Source organism: Ranitomeya variabilis, chromosome 4 (genome assembly GCF_051348905.1).
Source record: "Ranitomeya variabilis isolate aRanVar5 chromosome 4, aRanVar5.hap1, whole genome shotgun sequence".
In the NCBI taxonomy this organism is placed as follows: domain Eukaryota; kingdom Metazoa; phylum Chordata; class Amphibia; order Anura; family Dendrobatidae; genus Ranitomeya; species Ranitomeya variabilis.
In genome coordinates this window covers 758,227,948-758,251,356 of record NC_135235.1, presented here as the reverse complement: position 1 = coordinate 758,251,356, position 23,409 = coordinate 758,227,948, and the positions used below count along the sequence as shown (strand labels likewise).

General features: G+C 47.3%; 1 protein-coding gene across 1 annotated transcript in view; it reads right to left on the bottom strand.

Moving 5' to 3' along the window:
- LOC143768273 (uncharacterized) overlaps positions 1-23,409 on the bottom strand; it is a 127,865-nt gene that overhangs the window by 29,199 nt on the left and 75,257 nt on the right. The window contains exons 6-10 of the mRNA XM_077256966.1: positions 14,013-14,162; positions 13,704-13,883; positions 13,497-13,620; positions 13,316-13,413; positions 13,027-13,117 (exon numbers count right to left, since the gene is read on the bottom strand). Coding sequence (XP_077113081.1) covers positions 13,027-13,117; positions 13,316-13,413; positions 13,497-13,620; positions 13,704-13,883; positions 14,013-14,162 — 643 coding nt within the window. The remainder of the gene's footprint in view (positions 1-13,026; positions 13,118-13,315; positions 13,414-13,496; positions 13,621-13,703; positions 13,884-14,012; positions 14,163-23,409) is intronic.

Sequence of the window (23,409 nt, the reverse complement as noted above, 5' to 3'; positions counted from 1 at the left end):
CTAATCCTATCCTGTGTGATACTGTCTGCTGAGCCGTGTATCTAATCCTATCCTGTGTGATACTGACTGCTGAGCCGTGTATCTAATCCTCTCCTGTGTGATACTGACTGCTGAGCCGTGTATCTAATCCTCTCCTGTGTGATACTGACTGCTGAGCCGTGTATCTAATCCTCTCCTGTGTGATACTGACTGCTGAGCTGTGTATCTAATCCTCTCCTGTGCACTTTTTTCCCCCTGCTGATCTTTCCCCATTGCACACACAGCTCAGTGCGTGCGATAACACAAGCTGCGGGGGTCATCCTGTATGATGGCATTATGTGTGATCTATATGGCGGTATTATGTGTGATCTATCTGGCGGTATTATGTGTGATCGCCATGGCAGTATTATGTGTGATCGCCATGGCAGTATTATGTGTGATCTATATGGCGGTATTGTGTGTGATCTATATGGCGGTATTATGTGTGATCTAGATGGCGGTATTATGTGTGATCTATATGGCGGTATTATGTGTGGTCTATATGGCGGTATTATGTGTGATCTATATGACGGTATTTTGTGTGATCTATATGGTGGCATTATGTGTGATCTATATGGCGGCATTATGTGTGATCTATATGGCGGTATTATGTGTGGTCTATATGGCGGTATGTGTGATCGCTATGGCGGCATTATGTGTGATCTATATGGCGGTATTATGTGTGGTCTATATGGCGGTATGTGTGATCGCTATGGCGGTATTATGTGTGGTCTATATGGCGATATTATGTGTGATCTATATGGTGGTTTTATGTGTGGTCTATATGGCGGTATTATGTGTGATCTATATGGTGATTTTATGTGAGAACCCTATGGCAGTATTATCTTCAGAGAGGAGACCACCATTGTAGGGTGGTCCTGGTTCAGCAGCTGCACACAGGTCTGGGGTAATAGAGGGGGCAGCATGACCTCCAGTTAGGTGCAGTCAGGGGAGGGCTGGTGAGGCAGCTGAAGAGAGGGGTCTCATTTTTATCATTACTATATGGCGACATTTTCCCCCAGCGTCACCCCGGACTGCGCCTGTCGCCTCGCTTTCACACATCGCCAGGACAGGATCTGAGGAGGGGAATGGGGTCTTTGCATGCAAAGTCTGGGTCAGAACAGGACATCAATTAGCAGAAATGTTTCCTGGATTTCTGTGGAGCAGACGGTCCATCCATGTGTATAAGAGAGTACAATCCCTGGCTGCTCCGCACACCGAACAGGGTGCCCCCCATAGACCAGCACACTGCTCTCCTGAAATACTCTGTGCTGCTGTCACCCTGCTCCTCCACCATATATCTCCCTCTGTGACCCCCATAGACCAGCACACTGCTCTCCTGAAACACTCTGTGCTGCTGTCACCCTGCTCCTCCACCATATATCTCCCTCTGTGCCCCCCATAGACCAGCACACTGCTCTCCTGAAATACTCTGTGCTGCTGTCACCCTGCTCCTCCACCATATATCTCCCTCTGTGACCCCCATAGACCAGCACACTGCTCTCCTGAAATACTCTGTGCTGCTGTCACCCTGCTCCTCCACCATATATCTCCCTCTGTGACCCCCATAGACCAGCACACTGCTCTCCTGAAATACTCTGTGCTGCTGTCACCCTGCTCCTCCACCATATATCTCCCTCTGTGACCCCCATAGACCAGCACACTGCTCTCCTGAAATACTCTGTGCTGCTGTCACCCAGCTCCCTCCACCATATATCTCCCTCTGTGACCCCCATAGACCAGCACACTCCTCTCCTGAAATACTCTGTGCTGCTGTCACCCTGCTCCTCCCCCATATATCTCCCTCTGTGACCTCCATAGACCAGCACACTGCTCTCCTGAAATACTCTGTGCTGCTGTCACCCTGCTCCTCCACCATATATCTCCCTCTGTGACTCCCATACACCAGCACACTGCTCTCCTGAAATACTCTGTGCTGCTGTCACCCTGCTCCTCCACCATATATCTCCTCTGTGACCTCCATAGACCAGCACACTGCTCTCCTGAAATACTCTGTGCTGCTGTCACCCTGCTCCTCCCCCCATATATCTCCTCTGTGACCCCCCATAGACCAGCACACTGCTCTCCTGAAATACTCTGTGCTGCTGTCACCCTGCTCCTTCCTCCATATATCTCCCTCTGTGACCCCCATAGACCAGCACACTGCTCTCCTGAAATACTCTGTGCTGCTGTCACCCTGCTCCCTCCACCATATATCTCCCTCTGTGACCCCCCATAGACCAGCACACTGCTCTCCTGAAATACTCTGTGCTGCTGTCACCCTGCTCCTCCACCATATATCTCCTCTGTGACCCCCATAGACCAGCACACTGCTCTCCTGAAATACTCTGTGCTGCTGTCACCCTGCTCCCTCCACCATATATCTCCCTCTGTGACCCCCCATAGACCAGCACACTGCTCTCCTGAAATACTCTGTGCTGCTGTCACCCTGCTCCTCCACCATATATCTCCCTCTGTGACCACCATAGACCAGCACACTGCTCTCCTGAAATACTCTGTGCTGCTGTCACCCTGCTCCTTCCACCATATATCTCCCTCTGTGACCCCCATAGACCAGCACACTGCTCTCCTGAAATACTCTGTGCTGCTGTCACCCTGCTCCTCCACCATATATCTCCCTCTGTGACCCCCATAGACCAGCACACTGCTCTCCTGAAATACTCTGTGCTGCTGTCACCCTGCTCCTCCACCATATATCTCCCTCTGTGACCCCCATAGACCAGCACGCTGCTCTCCTGAAATACTCTGTGCTGCTGTCACCCTGCTCCTCCACCATATATCTCCCTCTGTGACCCCCATAGACCAGCACACTGCTCTCCTGAAATACTCTGTGCTGCTGTCACCCTGCTCCCTCCACCATATATCTCCCTCTGTGACCTCCATAGACCAGCACACTGCTCTCCTGAAATACTCTGTGCTGCTGTCACCCTGCTCCTCCACCATATATCTCCCTCTGTGACCCCCATAGACCAGCACACTGCTCTCCTGAAATACTCTGTGCTGCTGTCACCCTGCTCCCTCCACCATATATGTGGCACCCCAGGAGTTCGGGTACCACGTTAGTGCTGTCTTCCTCACGAGGAGGATAGTGCTATGTCTGGAGACAACTGAGGTTTCCTTTGGTAGGTTTACACTCACACAACACCTTCCACTTCCAGGCCAGGAGGGGGAGCTCCAAGCCCTGTTTTAGGGCAGCTTCCCTCAATAAAGATCCTGGTTTGGAGGCAGAGACAGTTCAGTTTGTAGCATCCATCCATCCAGTATTATAATGGTCACAGTGACTATACGCTTATAGAGCAACTACTGCGGTTTTATTCTCCGAGCAGCTGCATATTTTATATATATTGTGTATGTTTATACAAATTATATATTGTCATTTGAATGCACAGGTTATACTGGATACGCATATATTTTGTGGAGTAAGCCTTCTTATGGTCTTGGGGGGCATTCCCCCCTTTTTGGGGTATGTACCATTTCTTTGGTTTTTAAATGTTTTTAATTGTTTGGAGTGCCTTGTTTGATCATAATAAAATGTATTATTCTAGTATAATATCTTTTTTGGTGATCCCTGGTTTAGTGTATGTCTCTCTTCTTCTCTTTTGACATTACTTATATATGACATACTCCGGGTGGATCCCAGCTAGTGATAATACGATGGTGCCCTCTATTTCTCCTGCTTTCTGCCAATAAGATGAATATGTAATCAGAGCACCACATAAAGTCCCGCCCCAGAGCACCACAAAAGCCCCGCCCACAGCCCTGCCCCAGAGCACCACATAAAGCCCCACCCTAAGCCCCGCCCTCAGAGCACCACATAAAGCCCCGCCCACAGTCCTGCCCCAGAGCACGAGAATCTCATTAACTGAAAACTACAAATACAGATTACACAGCAGTAAACCAGAGTTGCACTCATTTATGGTGGACCATTGGAGCTACTATGAGTCCTGACCAGAAGATTAGAGAAAATAATATCGCTCCCCATTTCAGGAGAGATTGTGCAGTAATCTGAATTTCTTAGGATGAAAAACAATGTAATTTATGAGGTGGAGTGAATCCATGAAACCAGGGCTGGAGCCAACACATCTCCTGCAGGCGGGAATAAATGTATATTACAGCCATCAGCCACGCACAGCTCAGAGATATATCATGGCACCGGTGTGATGGGTTTATGTAGATTATCACAATCCTCCTGGAAGTTAGTCGGTTTTAATACAAAGTGAAAAGTCAGGATAAAGGGAAACTCTGTTATTGTCCAGAAATTCACACTTGGCCTCACTGCACATTTAATGTTGTCGATCATAAAAGTGAAGTTTGGCCAGAAAGACTGGACCTGGTCTTGTAGGGACCATATGATCACATTCAGCAGCACAGAAGGGAGAGAAGGGAGATTCCCCCGATAAGATCTCAGGGTTCTAGGAAGCCAACAGCATCATTACTACAGATGAGCTGTGTTCGAGTCGAACTGTTCGCCAATTTCAAATTCGAGCTGTTTTGGGCGGTGTTCAAGTCATTCGACGAACCCGAACAATTTGCTTAAAATTTGGCTGTTCGAGTTTCTGTTCGATAACTGTTTGTTCACCAAAAGCCCAGCTTGATTTGCACATTAAAACTGTTTATCATTGTTAATGGACTGTTTCAGTGTACAGTGGGCGGGGGATAGATCTGTGCTGAAATAACGCCGATCTCCATTTTTTTTTTCTTTCCCGCATTTACAGAGGGGCGGTGCAGTCTCTCAGCCTATCAGCAGTGCACACACACACGGCAATGTGCATGTGGTGCACACAAGCAAGGGCATGTGTCATTGGCTGTGTATGTCACATGTCCTTGCCCAATGAGAACCAGCCATTTGCCCCGTCGTCACCATTTCCTCAATGGTGCAGCTTAGTGTTAGACAGCACCGCTGCTGCTGTGGGCGCTATATAGTCAAAGAGTCTTTTTTTGCCAGTGAATTTTCTGAGAGATAGGTTTAGGGAGTCAGGAGTTGGGACTAGTTGTAATATCAGCCCTTTTCAGGGTAGGTCACAGCAGTTCATAGCTCTGTTTGCCAGGCATGTCTGAGCCGGTGCTGTGCAAGTGTTAGTCACAGCATTTGGTGTAATCTAGCTCAGCCAATCCTTTTGGGCTAGTAGCATTGTCTGATAGTCATCTGAGTAGCCCGCCTGTGAAGCTAGCTACATCGCCTGTGTATCTCAATTTTTACTGCATCTAATCCAGTTAATAGTTTTGGGGTTTTGGGCCTAGTAGCAGTGTCTGCACGTCAGCAGAGTAGCCAGCCTGTGAAACAAACTATACCGCCTGTGTATCTCAATTTTTACTGCATCTAACCCAGTAAATCGTTTTGGGGTTTTGGGCCTAGTAGCAGTGTCTGCACGTCAGCAGAGTAGCCAGCCTGTGAAACAAACTATACCGCCTGTGTATCTCAATTTTTACTGCATCTAACCCAGTAAATCGTTTTGGGGTTTTGGGCCTAGTAGCAGTGTCTGCACGTCAGCAGATTAGCCCGCCTGTGAAGCTAACTACACCGCCTGTGTATCTCAATTCTTACTGCATCTAACCCAGTAAATCATTTGGGGCTTTGGGCCTAGTATCATTGTCTGCACGTCAGCAGAGTAGCCCGCCTGTGAAGCTAGCTACATCGCCTGTGTATCTCAATTTTTACTGCATCTAATCCAGTTAATAGTTTAGGGCCTAGGAGCAGTGTCTGCACGTCAGCAGATTAGCCCGCCTGTGAAACTAACTATACCGCCTGTGTATCTCAATTTTTACTGCATCTAATCCAGTTAATAGTTTTGGGTTTTTTGGCCTAACAGTAGTGTCTGCACGTCAGCAGAGTAGCCCGCCTGTGAAACAAACTACACCGCCTGTGTATCTCAATTTTTACTGCATCTAACCCAGTAAATCGTTTTGGGGTTTTGGGCTTAGGAGCAGTGTCTGCACGTCAGCAGATTAGCCCGCCTGTGAAGCTAACTACACCGCCTGTGTATCTCAATTCTTACTGCATCTAACCCAGTAAATCATTTGGGGCTTTGGGCCTAGTAGCATTGTCTGCACGTCAGCAGAGTAGCCCGCCTGTGAAGCTAGCTACATCGCCTGTGTATCTCAATTTTTACTGCATCTAATCCAGTTAATAGTTTTGGGGTTTTTGGCCTAATAGTAGTGTCTGCACGTCAGCAGAGTAGCCCGCCTGTGAAAAACTATACCGCCTGTGTATCTCAATTTTTACTGCATCTAATCCAGTTAATAGTTTTGGGCCTAGGAGCAGTGTCTGCATGTCAGCAGAGTAGCCCGCCTGTGAAACAAACTATACCGCCTGTGTATCTCAATTTTTACTGCATCTAATCCAGTTAATAGTTTTGGGCCTAGGAGCAGTGTCTGCATGTCAGCAGAGCATACCTCCCAACTTTTTAAGATGGGAAAGAGAGACAGTTTGAGGCTCGCGAAGCGCGCCGTGGCAAATTTTAGGCCACACCTCTGACCACACCCATTCATAATTAGTCACACCCATAGCCACGTCCCAACCACACCCATTTAACACTGCTGATCACACTGTTTCATATACAATAATTATAAACAAAAAAATATGGCCACACAGTGCTCCATACTGTATAATGACCACACATGATGCCCCATACTGTATAATGGCCACACATGACGCTCCATACTGTATAATGACCGCATGCATACTGTATAATGGCCGCACATGATGCTCCATACTGTATAATGACCGCACATGATGCTCCATACTGTATAATGACCGCACATGATGCTCCATACTGTATAATGGCCCCACATGATTCTCCATACTGTATAATGACCACACATGATTCTCCATACTGTATAATGACCACACATGATGCTCCATACTGTCTAATGACCGCACATGATGCTCAATACTGTATAATGACCGCACATGATGCTCCATACTGTATAATGGCCCCACATGATGCTCCATACTGTCTAATGACCGCACATGATGCTCCATACTGTCTAATGACCGCACATGATGCTCCATACTGTATAATGACCGCACATGATGCTCCATACTGTATACTGGCCGCACATGATGCTCCATACTGTATAATGACCGCACATGATGCTGCATACTGTATACTGGCTGCACATGATACTCCATACTGTATAATGACCGCACATGAAGCTGCATACTGTATAATGACCGCACATGATGCTCCATACTGTATACTGGCCGCACATGATGCTCCATACTGTATAATGACCGCACATGATGCTGCATACTGTATAATGACAGCACATGATGCTGCATACTGTATACTGGCTGCACATGATGCTCCATACTGTATAATGACCGCACATGATGCTGCATACTGTATAATGACCGCACATGATGCTGCATACTGTATACTGGCTGCACATGATGCTCCATACTGTATAATGACTGCACATGATGCTCCATACTGTATAATGACTGCACATGATGCTCCATGCTGTATAATGACTGCACATAATGCTCCATACTGTATAATGACATACAGGCAAGCAGCTCACACATACGCTCACACACACGCACACAGCTCACACACACGGCTCACACACACCTCACACACATGCAGCATCATACACACACACGCAGCATCACACACACACATGCAGTATCACACATACACACGCAGCATCACAAACGCAGCTCACAAACACATGCAGCTTTGACACAAATGCATCACACACGCAGCCATCACACACACACATACACGCAGCCATCACACACACGCAGCCATCACACACACACACACGCAGCCATCACACACACACAGCCATCACACACACGCACCCATCACACACACGCACCCATCACACACACGCACCCATCACACACATGCAGCCATCACACACGCAGCCATCACACACACGCAGCCATCACATACACACCAGATACCTCATATACACATGACACCCACACACACATGCAGCATCTCACACACACACACAAACACACACATGCAGCAAAAGACACACACACACAGCATCAGACACAGACACACATGCAGCATCTCAAACACACACACACATGCAGCATCACACACACACACACACACACACACATGCAGCATCACACACATCACACACACACACACTCCTCTATGGTGCAGGGGCGGCTGATCTGTCCATGTGCACTGCACCTCTTCAGTTTCTCCGGCTGCTCACAGCTCTGCACTGTCCCGGCACCTCCCCCTTCTCTGCCAGGATACCAGATAAGAGCAGGAGAAGCCGGAGCTTCGTGCACACACAGGAGGTAGTGAGTCGCTGACCTCTCATCTTGATCGCTGCTGGCTCTCTCCCTCAGCGTGGCAGGCAGCGCAGCGCCGCACAGGGGGCGGGGGGCAGAGTCGGTGGGGAGGTGACCCAGCTTTTATAAAAATAAAAAAAAACAGCCACAAACCTAAGTTACTCAGGTGCCGCCCCCTGCATTGTCCCCGCCCTAGGCACGTAGTGCGGGACAACTAATGTCCCTCCCAGGATCCCAGGGCTGACTGTCAAAATCAGGACAGTCCCGCGGGATCCGGGACGGTTGGGAGGTATGGCAGAGTAGCCCGCCTGTGAAAAAAACTAAACCGCCTGTGTATCTCAATTTTTACTGCATCTAATCCAGTTAATAGTTTTGGGGTTTTTGGCCTAATAGCAGTGTCTGCACGTCAGCAGTGTAGCCCGCCTGTGAAACAAACTATACCGCCTGTGTATCTCAATTTTTACTGCATCTAATCCAGTTAATAGTTTTGGGGTTTTGGGCTTAGTAGCAGTGTCTGCACATCAGCAGAGTAGCCCGTCTGTGAAGCTAGCTACACCGCCTGTGTATCTCAATTTTTACTGCATCTAATCCAGTTAATAGTTTTGGGGTTTTGGGCCTAGGAGCAGTGTCTGCACGTCAGCAGAGCAGCCCGCCTGTGAAACAAACTATACCGCGTGTGTACCTCAATTTTTACTGCATCTAATCCAGTTAATAGTTTTGGGGTTTTTGGCCTAATAGTAGTGTCTGCACGTCAGCAGAGTAACCCACCTGTGAAACAAACTATACCGCCTGTGTATGTCAATTTTTACTGCATCTAATCCAGTTAATAGTTTAGGGCCTAGGAGCAGTGTCTGCACATCAGCAGAGTAGCCAGCCTGTGAAACTAACTATACCGCCTGTGTATGTCAATTTTTACTGCATCTAATCCAGTTAATAGTTTAGGGCCTAGGAGCAGTGTCTGCACGTCAGCAGAGTAGCCCGCCTGTGAAACAAACTATACCGCCTGTATATCTCAATTTTTACTGCATCTAATCCAGTTAATAGTTTTGGGCCTAGGAGCAGTGTCTGCACGTCAGCATAGTAGCCCGCCTGTGAAACTAACTATACCGCCTGTGTATCTCAATTTTTACTGCATCTAATCCAGTTAATAGTTTAGGGCCTAGGAGCAGTGTCTGCACGTCAGCAGAGTAGCCCGCCTGTGAAACAAACTATACCGCCTGTGTATCTCAATTTTTACTGCATCTAATCCAGTTAATAGTTTTGGGGTTTTGGGCTTAGTAGCAGTGTCTGAATGTCAGCAGAGTAGCCCGTCTGTGAAGCTAGCTACACCGCCTGTGTATCTCAATTTTTACTGCATCTAATCCAGTTAATAGTTTTGGGGTTTTGGGCCTAGGAGCAGTGTCTGCACGTCAGCAGAGTAGCCCACATGTGAAACAAACTATACCGCCTGTGTATCTCAATTTTTACTGCATCTAATGCAATTAATAGTTTTGGGCCTAGGAGCAGTGTCTGCATGTCAGCAGAGTAGCCAGCCTGTGAAACAAACTATACCGCCTGTGGATCCCCATTTTTACTGCAACTAATTCAGTTAATAGTTTTGGGCCTAGGAGCAGTGTCTGCACTGTCCGACGAGCCCTGGTGCAATACATTATGACGTATTGCCTGGGCCAATGAGCTCAAGAGGTGGGGCAAATCACGCTGCAGGAGTGGTCTCAGATCAGGGACCTATGCACCCTTCTGCACAGTTTTGAAATAGCAATGAAGATGTTTAGTGCTGACGATGCCATTATCAGCATGACAATTCCCGTGATTTACATGCTGGAGCACACCTTACACAGTGTTCGGAGTCAGGTGGTGGAACAAGAGGAGGAGGAGGAACAGGAGGAGTCGTATGCGGAAGGGATCATATCTCCAAGGTCAAGAAGGTTGGCAGCACCAAGGCAGCAGGCATTGGAGGCTGGGGGAGAGGGATTACCGAGGGCGCATGGTAGCAGCCAAACTGTTGAGGAAGGTGCAGGAGGTGAGGAAGAAGTGGAGGACGAACTGGCGCTGGGCATGGAAGACTCATCAGATGAGGGAGACCTTGATCAAATTTCTGTTGTGCAAGGTTGGGGGGAGAGGGCAGACGAAGGAAGCACGATTCTCATCTCGCCACCACCAAGACAACAAGGACTTGGTCCTCCTGGATGCACAAGACACATGAGTGCCTTCTTGCTGCACTACCTGCAAGATGACCCTCGGATTGTCAGAATCCGAAGTAATGCTGACTACTGGGTTGCCACACTCTAAGATCCTCGGTACAAAAGCAAATTTGGCGAAATAATTCCTGCCATAGAAAGGGTTTCACGCATGCAGGAGTATCAGCAGAGACTGTTACAGAATCTAACATCTGCTTTTCCACAAAACACCAGTGGTGCACGTAGTCAATCTCTGAGTTCTAACTTGCCAACCGTGGGACTATCGAGTCATCACTCTAACCGTAACAGTAACATCGTATCTGGTAGTAACAGCAATTTTTTCCAATCGTTTCAAGATTTTTTTAGACCGTCCTTTGCAAGGCCACAGGAGATAAGAAGTCTGACGCACAGCCAACGCCTAGGGAGGATGGTACAAGAGTATCTCCAAGTTAACATCGATGCCATGACTGTGGAACTGGACCCTTGCTCATTTTGGGCTTCCAATCTTGAAAAATGGCCTGAGCTCGCCACTCACGCCTTGGAGATCTTGTTGTGCCCTGCAGCCAGTGTTCTCTCTGAACCTGTGTTCAGTGCTGCTGGTGGTGTGCTGACAAATAAGCGCACGCGGCTGTCCAGTGCCAATGTAGACAGACTAACGTTCATCAAGATGAAAAAATCCTGGATCCGCAAGGACTTTTCTACCCCTGTGTCATCTTGGGGAGACTAAAAGCTTGATGATTTTTGAAAATCACCTCACCAACCGTTTTAAAAAACTCTGGCGAAATTGATGCCACTTAAGTGGTGTCTGTGGCCGAATATTTTGAAAAAATGGAGACTCTTATTTAGTCCCCTTGCTGAGTTTTACATGACGCTGCCATCGTCAATTCCAGGTGGGTGGGGTCGTCATCAGAGTTGTTTAATCATACTATGCCCTGGGATTCAGGGGTCTGCTCCAAAGCTTCAGTGTCTGCTAGTCAGCAGAGTAGCCCAGCCACCCACCGCCTGTTTACCTAGCTACTATTTTGTAACGGCATCTGGCCCTGGTAATCCTTTTGGGCCTAGTAGAATTTGGTGCTACTCAGCAGCGTACCCCACCCATGAAGCAAGCTACACCGCCTGTTTACCTAACTACTATTTTGTAACGGCATCTGGTCCAGGAAATCCTTTTGGGCCTAGTAGCAATTTCTGCAACTCAGCAGAGTACCCCACCCATGAAGCAAGCTACACCGCCTTCTTTCTTTCTCAATCTAACCCCTCGGCTCTGGGGTGTCCACTCTCCCTCCAGCTCTCTCCTTCTCACAGGTGCACTACCGCGTGTTTTCACACTGTGGCAAATCTTTTGGGCCCAGGCATAAGAAGTCGTCGAGGTAATGGATAATATGTGCCGCCTTACAAACGTCCATGACGACACATTGGAGGAAGCAACTAAACGCCTCAAATAGTGAGCAGGATATGGAGCACCCCATGGGCAAACAGTGATCTATGTAGTATGCTCCTTCACAGAAGCAGCCCAATGGGAGGACACTATTCGGAGGCACAGGTAGTAACCGGAACGCCCCCTCAATGTCTGTTTTGGCCATTAGGGTGCCCCTTACCAACTTCTTGACCTGCCTGATTGCCTCGTCAAAGGAGGTACAGTACATAGTACTGTACTTGGCTCCGCGTCGATGTTGTCGTTTACTGACCTGCCCCTTTGATATGACAAATGGTGGATTAGTCTGAATGTATTGGGTTCATTTTTTGGCACAACTCCCAACTGGGGTACCACTACGTCTTCTAAGGAAAGTGTTCTGAATGGACCCGCCGCCATTCTACCTAAAGATATTTATTTTTTTTGTCAAGACGTCTGGGTGTTGGTAGAGTGAGTTTAGATTTTTACTCCAGCCTTTCTTGATTTTAGAAGATTTTAGACATGCCTATATCTGTGTCTCCTCCTCCTTTTACTCCTCCACCTCTTTTCTTTTCGCATGACTATATGTAGTTGTGACTTTTCCATGTGGTTGTTGTGTCTTCTGAGCAGTTTGTCAGCTTTTGGACACCTTTTAAGGTGTTTTCTGTGTGTTTTCCATGTGTTTGTGTTTGCCTGCCATTGGTTTCAATGGGACTCGACGGTGTTCATCGAACAGTTCGGCGAACATCTCCCTGTTCGACGAACCGAACCCGAACACTAGGGAGGTGGCTCATCTCTAATCATTACCCTCCACTTTCTCTTACAGGCCCATCATCATATTTTTCTTCAAGTGATTTTCCATCTTGTCAGCACATTCTATGTACGCTGTCACTTGGTTTTATAGTTCACAGATCTGGGCAGGTAACAGCGTCTCCTAAACCCAGGGGGTAGGTGGATCTACCAGGTTATAAGTTCTATAGAAAAGGGCTTTCAATGCCCAAAGTTATTTGAACAGTTTTGGGTGGAGGAGAATGTTGTGGTCTAGAGGCAAAATGGTGATCATGGTAATACGGCCGGACTACACCACCGATAAAGCAGCCACAGCCGGTGACTGAGAAGAATCTGTGACCTCTCTGCATTTAGTGGTTACTACTCACCTGGGTAGCTATATGTGGTAATCTTCTCTTTACACCACTCATCCCTCCTCACATATGTCTCTGTAGTATTAATATGGGTCAGATCTTCACCCTGAAACAAATATTATAAAAGTCACCGACAGATGGAGAAGTCCCATCTATGATCAGCTCTAATCCTGCCATCTCCACCGTTCTCATTACACAAGTATAAAACATATAATACTGGTGGATAAAACAAGACTGAGCACAAGACCTTCACCGGCGTCTACACATCATAGGGGAGATCTCCTGACACCTTCTCTCCATCTACCTGATCATCCTGAGGAGCATTGGGATCTTCTTGGTTACAGTCCTGTGGAAGAAGAGGACAGTGACATTTTTCTGGTGCTGTCCTCTTTCTGGATAGATCTGGAGGAAACACATACAGGGAGTGAATTCATTCTTTATATACAGATAATTATAGGCCGTGTGTATTTAGTCCTGTCTATTACCTGGAGATGTGAGGGGCTGGGGAACCTCCATTATGACGTTCTTGTACAGATCTCTGTGTCCTTCTAAATACTCCCACTCCTCCATGGAGAAATAGACAGCGACATCCTGACACCTTATAGGAACCTGACACATACAATGATACCGTCATCCCCCCGATCCCTTCATAGTGTTACTGTATAATGTTCCAGCATTCCCAGCAGTGTCACCTCTCCAGTCAGCAGCTCAATCATCTTGTAGATGAGTTCTAGGATCCTCTGGTCATTGATGTCCTCATGGATCAGGAGGTGAGGTGGAGGCCCCGTTATTGGGCTCAGGGGTCTTCCCCATCCCTCAGACACAGGGTCCTGACAGTGATCACTAGAGGTCTTCTTCACCACTGTGTAATCCTGGTAATGGAGAGACACGTTAATAAATCTCACTACAGACATTTCCAGAGTCCTCACCTCTCCAGTTCTGTCCATCTGTTATTCACATAGATAAGAATGATGTAATGTGACGTCATCAGAATCTCTCACCTCTCCAGTAAGCCGGAAGAGGATCTCTAGGGTGAGGTGTAATATCCTCTCCGCCATCTTGTCTCTGTCCATATCCATCTTTGATGGGTAAATCAGGAAATGTTTCTTTTGTAGAAGATCTTCACTGAGAAGATCCGATACTGTAGAGACCTGAATGAGAAGATGAGCCGATGTAACATCATAAGAATCCTGTGTAATAATACAATTACTAGAGATAATAAGGGAAACATATGAGGAGATTTATTATTTTACAGTATTTAGTTTCCTTCTTTACATCTACTAATAAATCCTATATATTTAGGCCACAGACAACAAGCAGTTTCTCCCTCGGAGTCGGCAGCTGAATACGTTTCTCAGACTCATCTTCCATAACGCTAATTCTCGTCTCATTTACCGACCCTGGAATCGGCATTAGCAGGGCCGTATTTAGAGTTTCTGCTGCCCTAGGCACTTTTAGCGCTGCCTCCCCCATCGGTGAGTATGACACTATCGGCAGTGACTTTGGCAAGAATCGCTGTTGTGAAAATAGCCTTTTGCAGCAGATCGGGCAGTTTTTCCGCATCTGCAGCGTAACGGATCACTTACGGCAACACTGCATTCGGCCTCATTCATTCCCTATGGGATTTGTGGCACTTGCTGTGATCTGGCAAATGCGGTACCATACCTCCCAACTCTTGAAGAAGGGAAAGAGGTATAAAGGTTGCGGTGCACGTAGTGCGCTGCGGCAAATTTTAGGCCACGCCTCTGACCACACCCATTTCACAACTAGTCACACCCATATCCACGTCCCAACCACACCCATTTAGCACTGCTGATCACACTGTTTCATATACAATAATTATAACCAAAAAAAATATGGCCACACAGTGATCCATGCTGTATAATGGCCCCACATGATGTTCAATACTGTATAACGGCCACACATGATGCTCCATACTGTATAATGGCCACAATGATGCTCCATACTTTATAATGGCCACACATGATGCTCCATACTGTATAATGGCCACACAAGATGCTCAATACTGTATAATAGCCACACATGATGCTCCATACTTTATAATGGCCACACATGATGCTCCATACTGTATAATGGCCACACATGATGCTCCATACTGTATAATGACCCCACGTGATGTTCAATACTGTATAATGGTCACATATGATGTTCAATACTGTATAATGGCCCCACATGATGTTCAATACTGTATAATGGCCCCACATGATGCTCAATACTGTATAATGGCCACACAGTGCTCCAGTCTGTATAATGACCACACATGATGCTCAATAGTGTATAATGCCCCCCTCCCATCTTGTATGCATGGCTCATCTTCCTCCCATCCCATATGCATGGCTCATATTCTCCCCTCCTCCTGTATGCATGGCTCATATCCCCCCCTCCTGTATGCATGGCTCATAATTCCCCCCCTGTATGCATGGCTCATATCCCCCCGCATATGCATGGCTCATATCCCTCCGCGTATGCATGGCTCATAATTCCCCCCTATGCATGGCTCATTCGGGGCCCGGGAGGGGGGCAGGCGGGGGTTGGGGCGGTCGGGAGTTGAAAAAAAAAAACAAAACTTTGCTCACTTGCTCAGGTGCCGCCCCCCCGCATCGTCCCCGCCCTTGTCACGTGCCCTCGAGTGCCTAGTGGGAAATACGGCCCTGGGCATCAGCAATACTGCAGGAGATATTCATTACACGTGACATGAGAAATAACTACTTCATGGTGAGGACGACATCTTCATCTTCTAATCTTCTACTACGGCTCTAGAGACATATTTGGCCAGAGTCGGTCACTGACTCCATCACCACTGGCCGTCTATATGAAGGTTTCCCATCTTCCCCGCACTGTAATCTTCTATCACGTTAGATCTCAGCTCTGATTCACACACAGAAGTTTGAGGCTTTTAGAAAAGCATTTTTGTTTCCACAATCAACGCGGACAGAAATGATCTGATCCCAAAGTCTCCATGTACAGAGATTTATGGGGTTTATTTCTGGCCTTAGGCTTTCCTATATTACAGGAAAAACACCAGAAAAAAAAAACAGATATTGAAATGTTTCTAAAGAAAATTGGCTCCAACAATTCTTTTAAAAAGAAAAAAAAACATGGAAAAAGCAGAAGACACATTTTATAATTTTTATCATATTAAACATTTATTAAAAAGAAATTAATCTTTTTGTGCCCCAGAACATAGATGTGCACCGCAGGGACGTCACAGATGAGGCTTCAACAAAAACCCTGGCAGTTTATCCACTTGCTGCTGTGAAAAGCAAACATGGCATCTAAGAAGGTGTGACAGAGTTTGGCTGAATGCCTCCCGCCCCCAAGTACTGGATAGTATGGGGCGGCCTAGTTATTACGGTACTTACATGCCTAATAATGGTGTCTGGGCTGCAATGTATGAAGGTCTATTAGGCCAGAGGCAGCGTCCAATCAGTTACCTTTTACCGCCCCCATACACATTAGACTAAAGTTCCATGAAATCACTGATTTCGGGGGTTTGGGCGACTATATAATGTATTTGGGGCCTCCCGACAGATGATGTCAGGGCAGAGAAGGATCGGACATCCTGAATTTCAGAGGATAATCCGCTTGTTCTTCCTGTAGATAATCCTCCGCTAGAGGAGTCTGGAGGCGACTCTCTCATACAGACCCCAGGAAAGCTGGAATATTTGTGTGTATGGGGGAGTCGGGAGAGATGGCCGTCTGCCAAATGACCATTCAGCCAACTATTATCTCATGTGTATGGGGACGTTAGTATTACACTGACAGCAGTGATGATACACGGCACTACAGTAGTACAGGGCATCACCGGAGCCATCAGAGGCTTGTATGTTGTATGGTCGCACTGATGAGAGGGGTTTAACAAAGGGTTAAAGTGAAAACCATCATAGTTTCACCAACAAGAAATATCCATCACTATATGGAAAGCAGAGTCACTGCACAATGTTAGTTACATCACGTCCATAACTACTTTATTATACTCTATTATCCTGTACACAGAGGAGGAGATAGAAATCACAGGTCCGACAGCAACAGCTGGAATTGGGCCCTCCAACATAAAGAAAAAATATCTATATATAAAGCTAAGTGTATGTATGTGTGTGTGTGTGTGTGTGTGTGTGTGTGTGTGTGTGTGTGTGTCAAGCCACACCCATTCCACATAGCAGCCAATCGCTAGGCATCTTTCATTTCACCAGAGCTGTATAAAAGAAGCTGAGCTGTGATTGGTTGCTATGAGCAGCAGTTTTCCCGCTCCACAACACCTCAGCAGACACTGACCGGGTGGGAGAAATCTCGCATCCCTGGGAACATAAGCTCCAGCCATTGTCTGCCCCCCAGAAAGGAGCAGAGAGCACATGACAGAAATGAATCCCCCTCCTCTATTACTGCCGCGCTCTATTGTTACCGGCGTAGAAAATCGCATTATCAGCGGCCGCACACAGAGCCGCACTGCCAGGTTACATAACAGCACATCTCCAGGAGCTCCCTGCTCAGCGCCACCCAGCTCGGGACTATGGGATAGAGGATGTATGATGGGTATATGGGCACGGGACTATGGGATGGAGGATACGTATGATGGGTATGAGTCACCCGCCACGGTCGTGGGGTACCCGGTACCAGGTCCGGTGTTCACACGGGGATGTCACGGTGGCAATCCGAACGTTGGCCCTGGGCGCCCATCTAAAAGGGAGATTGAATAAAGTTTATGTTTGTGATGCCACCTGTGGTATTCAGTCAGTGGAGACAGATGCTGCTTTAAGGGGTCCTCTGGGGTGATGTTATGGCAGCTACAGTAGATGGTATATCTTCCCACAGGTGAAGTATATCCCCAAGGCTCCCGGGGTGTAGATGGAAATGGTGAATGGTTCAGTAAAGAACGAGAACACAGGTTTGCAGTCTCTTTACCTGGTTTACTGAAGACTTGAGGCAGCAACAGTTCAGGGCACCAGATCACAGGGCACACAGGGTCTGTCCGGCTTTGAAGCGAATCCAGAGTTCCCCTTACCACATGGAGTTAAAAGCCTTCCTCTAGCGTGGTGGTGTTGTAGTCCCTTACTGCCTATGGCTTCTGATAAGGTCCTCACAGATCTTCTCTGTCCCCCATATAGGATAGGACACAAACCTGTTATGGACCTGGTGGTTAGGAGAACCCGGAATGACCTGATGGTTAAACTGTAGAACAGGACAAGCTCTGGGAAGTGTGTTATGACCCCAATGGCAGAGGGTCTCAGAATTTAATACCAAGTCAGCAAACACAAAAACCAGCTCATAGGGCAGTGGTAACTAGGCTGACCATATATCTAATCCTAGCACCACAATTAACAGTAGCCGGGGAACGTGCCTACGTTGGTTCTAGACGTCTCGCGCCAGCCGGAGAACTAACTAACCCTAGAAGGGAAAAGAAAGACCTTTCTTGCCTCCAGAGAAAAGACCCCAAAAGTTGGATACAAGCCCCCAACAAATAATAACGGTGAGGTAAGAGGAAAAGACAAACATAAGAATGAGCTAGGTATTTAGCAAAGAGAGGCCCACTAGCTAATAGCAGAATATAGTAAGATGACTTATATGGTCAGCAAAAACCCTATTAAAATATCCACGCTGGATATTCAAGAACCCCCGAACCGTCTAACGACCGGGGGGAGAACACCAGCCCCCTAGAGCTTCCAGCAAGGTCAGAAATCACATTTAGTACAAGCTGGACAAAAATAGGAGCAAAGCAAATAACCCAAAAAACAAAGAAGCAGGACTTAGCTTAATATTGCACGAACCAGGACCAGCAGACAGGAGCAAACAGAAGGATCTGATTACAACGATGCCAGGCACTGGACTAAGGATCCAGGAAGTTAATATAGCAACACCCCTAGACTAACGGCCCAGGTGAGTGCCAAACTGAAAAAAGACAATCCCAGAGTCATATCACTAGTGACCACAAGAGGGAGCCAAAAAGTCTAATTCACAACAGTACCCCCCCCTTAAGGAGGGGTCACCGAACCCTCACCAAGACCACCAGGGCGATCAGGATGAGCAGCGTGAAAGGCACGAACTAAATCGGCCGCATGCACATCAGAGGCAACCACCCAGGAATTATCCTCCTGACCATAGCCCTTCCACTTGACCAGATACTGAAGCCTCCGCCTGGAGAGACGAGAATCCAAGATCTTCTCCACCACGTACTCCAACTCGCCCTCAACCAACACCGGAGCAGGAGGCTCAACAGAAGGAACCACAGGCACAACGTACCGCCGCAACAAAGACCTATGGAACACGTTGTGGATGGCAAACGACACCGGAAGATCCAAGCGAAAGGACACAGGATTAAGGATTTCCAATATCTTGTAAGGACCGATGAAGCGAGGCTTAAATTTAGGAGAGGAGACCTTCATAGGAACAAATCGAGAAGACAGCCATACCAAATCCCCAACACGAAGTCGGGGACCCACACCGCGGCGGCGGTTGGCAAAACGCTGAGCCTTCTCCTGTGACAACTTTAAGTTTTCCACCACATGATTCCAGATCTGCTGCAACCTATCCACCACAGAATCTACCCCAGGACAGTCAGAAGGCTCCACATGTCCCGAGGAAAAACGAGGATGGAAACCAGAGTTGCAGAAAAATGGCGAAACCAATGTAGCGGAACTAGCCCGATTATTAAGGGCAAATTCAGCCAACGGCAAGAAGGTCACCCAATCATCCTGATCCGCAGAAACAAAACACCTCAAATAAGCCTCCAGAGTCTGATTAGTTCGCTCCATTTGTCCATTAGTCTGAGGATGAAAGGCAGACGAAAACGACAGATCAATGCCCATCCTAGCACAAAAGGATCGCCAGAACCTGGAAACAAACTGGGATCCTCTGTCAGACACAATATTCTCAGGAATGCCGTGCAAACGAACCACATTCTGAAAGAACACAGGAACCAGATCGGAAGAGGAAGGCAGCTTAGGCAAAGGCACCAAATGGACCATCTTAGAAAAGCGATCACATACCACCCAGATGACAGACATGCCCTGAGACACCGGGAGATCCGAAATGAAATCCATGGAAATGTGTGTCCAAGGCCTCTTCGGGACAGGCAAGGGCAAGAGCAACCCGCTGGCACGAGAACAGCAAGGCTTAGCTCGAGCACAAGTCCCACAGGACTGCACAAACGACCGCACATCCCGTGACAAGGAAGGCCACCAAAAGGACCTAGCCACCAGATCTCTGGTGCCAAAAATTCCCGGATGCCCTGCCAACACCGAGGAATGAACCTCGGAAATGACTCTGCTGGTCCACTTATCAGGAACAAACAGTCTGTCAGGTGGACAAGAGTCAGGTCTACCAGCCTGAAATCTCTGCAACACACGTCGCAAATCCGGAGAAATGGCTGACAAGATAACTCCCTCTTTAAGAATACCAACTGGTTCTGCGACTCCCGGAGAGTCAGGCACAAAGCTCCTTGAAAGAGCATCAGCCTTCACATTCTTTGAACCTGGTAAATAAGAGACCACAAAATCAAAACGGGAGAAAAACAATGACCAGCGGGCCTGTCTAGGATTCAGGCGTTTAGCAGACTCGAGATACATCAAATTTTTGTGATCAGTCAAGACCACCACACGATGCTTAGCACCCTCGAGCCAATGACGCCACTCCTCAAATGCCCACTTCATGGCCAACAACTCCCAATTGCCAACATCATAATTCCGCTCAGCAGGCGAAAACTTCCTAGAGAAAAAGGCACAAGGTCTCATAGCAGAGCAACCAGGGCCTCTCTGCGACAAAACGGCCCCTGCCCCAATCTCAGAAGCATCCACTTCAACCTGAAAGGGAAGTGAGACATCAGGCTGGCACAAAACTGGCGCCGAAGTAAACCGGCGCTTCAACTCCTGGAAAGCCTCCACGGCTGCAGGAGCCCAGTTAGCAACATCAGAACCTTTCTTGGTCATATCCGTCAAAGGTTTAACAATGCTAGAAAAATTAGCAATAAAACGGCGGTAGAAGTTAGCAAAACCCAAGAACTTCTGAAGACTCTTAACTGACGTGGGCTGAGTCCAATCATGAATAGCTCGGACCTTGACTGGGTCCATCTCCACCGCAGAAGAGGAAAAAATAAACCCCAAAAAGGGAACCTTCTGTACTCCAAAGAGACACTTTGAGCCCTTAACAAACAAAGCATTCTCACGCAAAACCTGAAACACCATCCTGACCTGCTCTACATGCGAGTCCCAGTCATCAAAAAAAACCAGAATATCATCCAGATAAACGATCATAAATTTATCCAGATACTTCCGGAAAATATCGTGCATAAAGGACTGAAACACTGAAGGAGCATTAGAGAGCCCAAAAGGCATCACCAAGTACTCAAAATGACCTTCGGGCGTATTAAACGCGGTTTTCCATTCATCTCCTCGCTTAATGCGCACAAGGTTGCACGCACCACGAAGATCTATCTTGGTGAACCACTTGGCACCTTTAATTCGGGCAAACAGGTCCGACAACAGAGGCAAAGGATACTGAAATTTCACAGTGATTTTATTCAAAAGCCGATAGTCAATACAAGGTCTCAAAGATCCGTCCTTCTTGGCCACAAAAAAGAATCCCGCACCAAGAGGGGAAGAGGATGGACGGATATGCCCCTTCTCCAGAGATTCCTTGATATACGAACGCATTGCGGTATGCTCAGGTACAGACAGATTAAATAGTCTTCCCTTAGGAAATTTGCTACCTGGAATCAAATCTATGGCACAGTCACAGTCCCTATGAGGAGGCAAAGCACTGGACCTGGACTCGCTGAACACATCCTGATAATCAGACAAATACTCAGGAACTTCCGAAGGAGTAGAGGAAGCAATAGACACCGGCGGGGAATCACCATGAATACCCTGACAGCCCCAACTTAACAGAAACATTGCCTTCCAATCCAAGACTGGATTATGAGTTTGTAACCATGGCAAACCCAAAACGACAAAATCATGCATTTTATGTAGAACAAGAAAACGAATCACCTCCCGATGCTCAGGAGTCATGCACATGGTAACCTGTGTCCAAAACTGCGGTTTATTTTCCGCCAATGGCGTAGCATCAATACCCCTCAGAGGGATAGGATTTACCAACGGCTCAAGAACAAAACCACAGCGCTTGGCGAATGACAGATCCATAAGACTCAGGGCAGCACCTGAATCCACAAACGCCATAACAGGGTAAGAGGACAATGAGCAAATTAAAGTCACAGACAAAATAAATTTAGGTTGCAAATTACCAATGGCGACAGGACTAACAACCCTTGTTAGGCGTTTAGAGCATGCTGATATAACATGTGTAGAATCACCACAGTAAAAACACAACCCATTCTGACGTCTATGATTTTTCCGCTCATTTCTGGTCTGAATTCTATCACATTGCATCAAATCAGGTGCTTGTTCAGACAACACCACCAGAGGATTAGCGGTTTTGCGCTCCCGCAAACGCCGGTCAATTTGAATAGCCAGCACCATGGAATCATTCAGACTTGTAGGAATGGGGAAACCCACCATCACATTCTTAATGGCTTCAGAAAGGCCATTTCTGAAATTTGCGGCCAGAGCACACTCATTCCACTGAGTAAGCACGGACCATTTCCGAAATTTTTGGCAATACACTTCAGCTTCATCCTGGCCCTGAGAAATAGCCAGCAAGGCTTTTTCTTCCTGAACCTCAAGATTGGGTTCCTCGTAAAGCAGTCCGAGCGCCAGAAAAAACGCATCGATATTTGCCAATGCCGGATCTCCTGGCGCTAGCGAGAAAGCCCAATCCTGAGGGTCGCCCCTTAAAAAAGAGATAACAATTTTAACTTGCTGAGCTGGGTCTCCAGATGAACGGGGTCTCAGAGATAGAAACAATTTACAATTATTCCAGAAATTCCTAAACTTAAATCGGTCTCCAGAAAACAGTTCAGGAATAGGTATTTTAGGTTCAGACATAGGACTCCTGGTAACAAAATCTTGTATGCCTTGCACACGAGCAGCAAGCTGGTCTACACTTGTAATCAAGGTCTGGACATTCATGTCTGCAGCAAGCTCAAGCCACTCAGAGGTAAAGGGGAGGAAGAGAGGAAAAAAAAAAAAAAACTCAGAATTTCCTTTCTTATTATCCCACTTCTGCAATGCATTAAACATTCAATGTTGGCCTGGCATACTGTTATGACCCCAATGGCAGAGGGTCTCAGAATTTAATACCAAGTCAGCAAACACAAAAACCAGCTCATAGGGCAGTGGTAACTAGGCTGACCATATATCTAATCCTAGCACCACAATTAACAGTAGCCGGGGAACGTGCCTACGTTGGTTCTAGACGTCTCGCGCCAGCCGGAGAACTAACTAACCCTAGAAGGGAAAAGAAAGACCTTTCTTGCCTCCAGAGAAA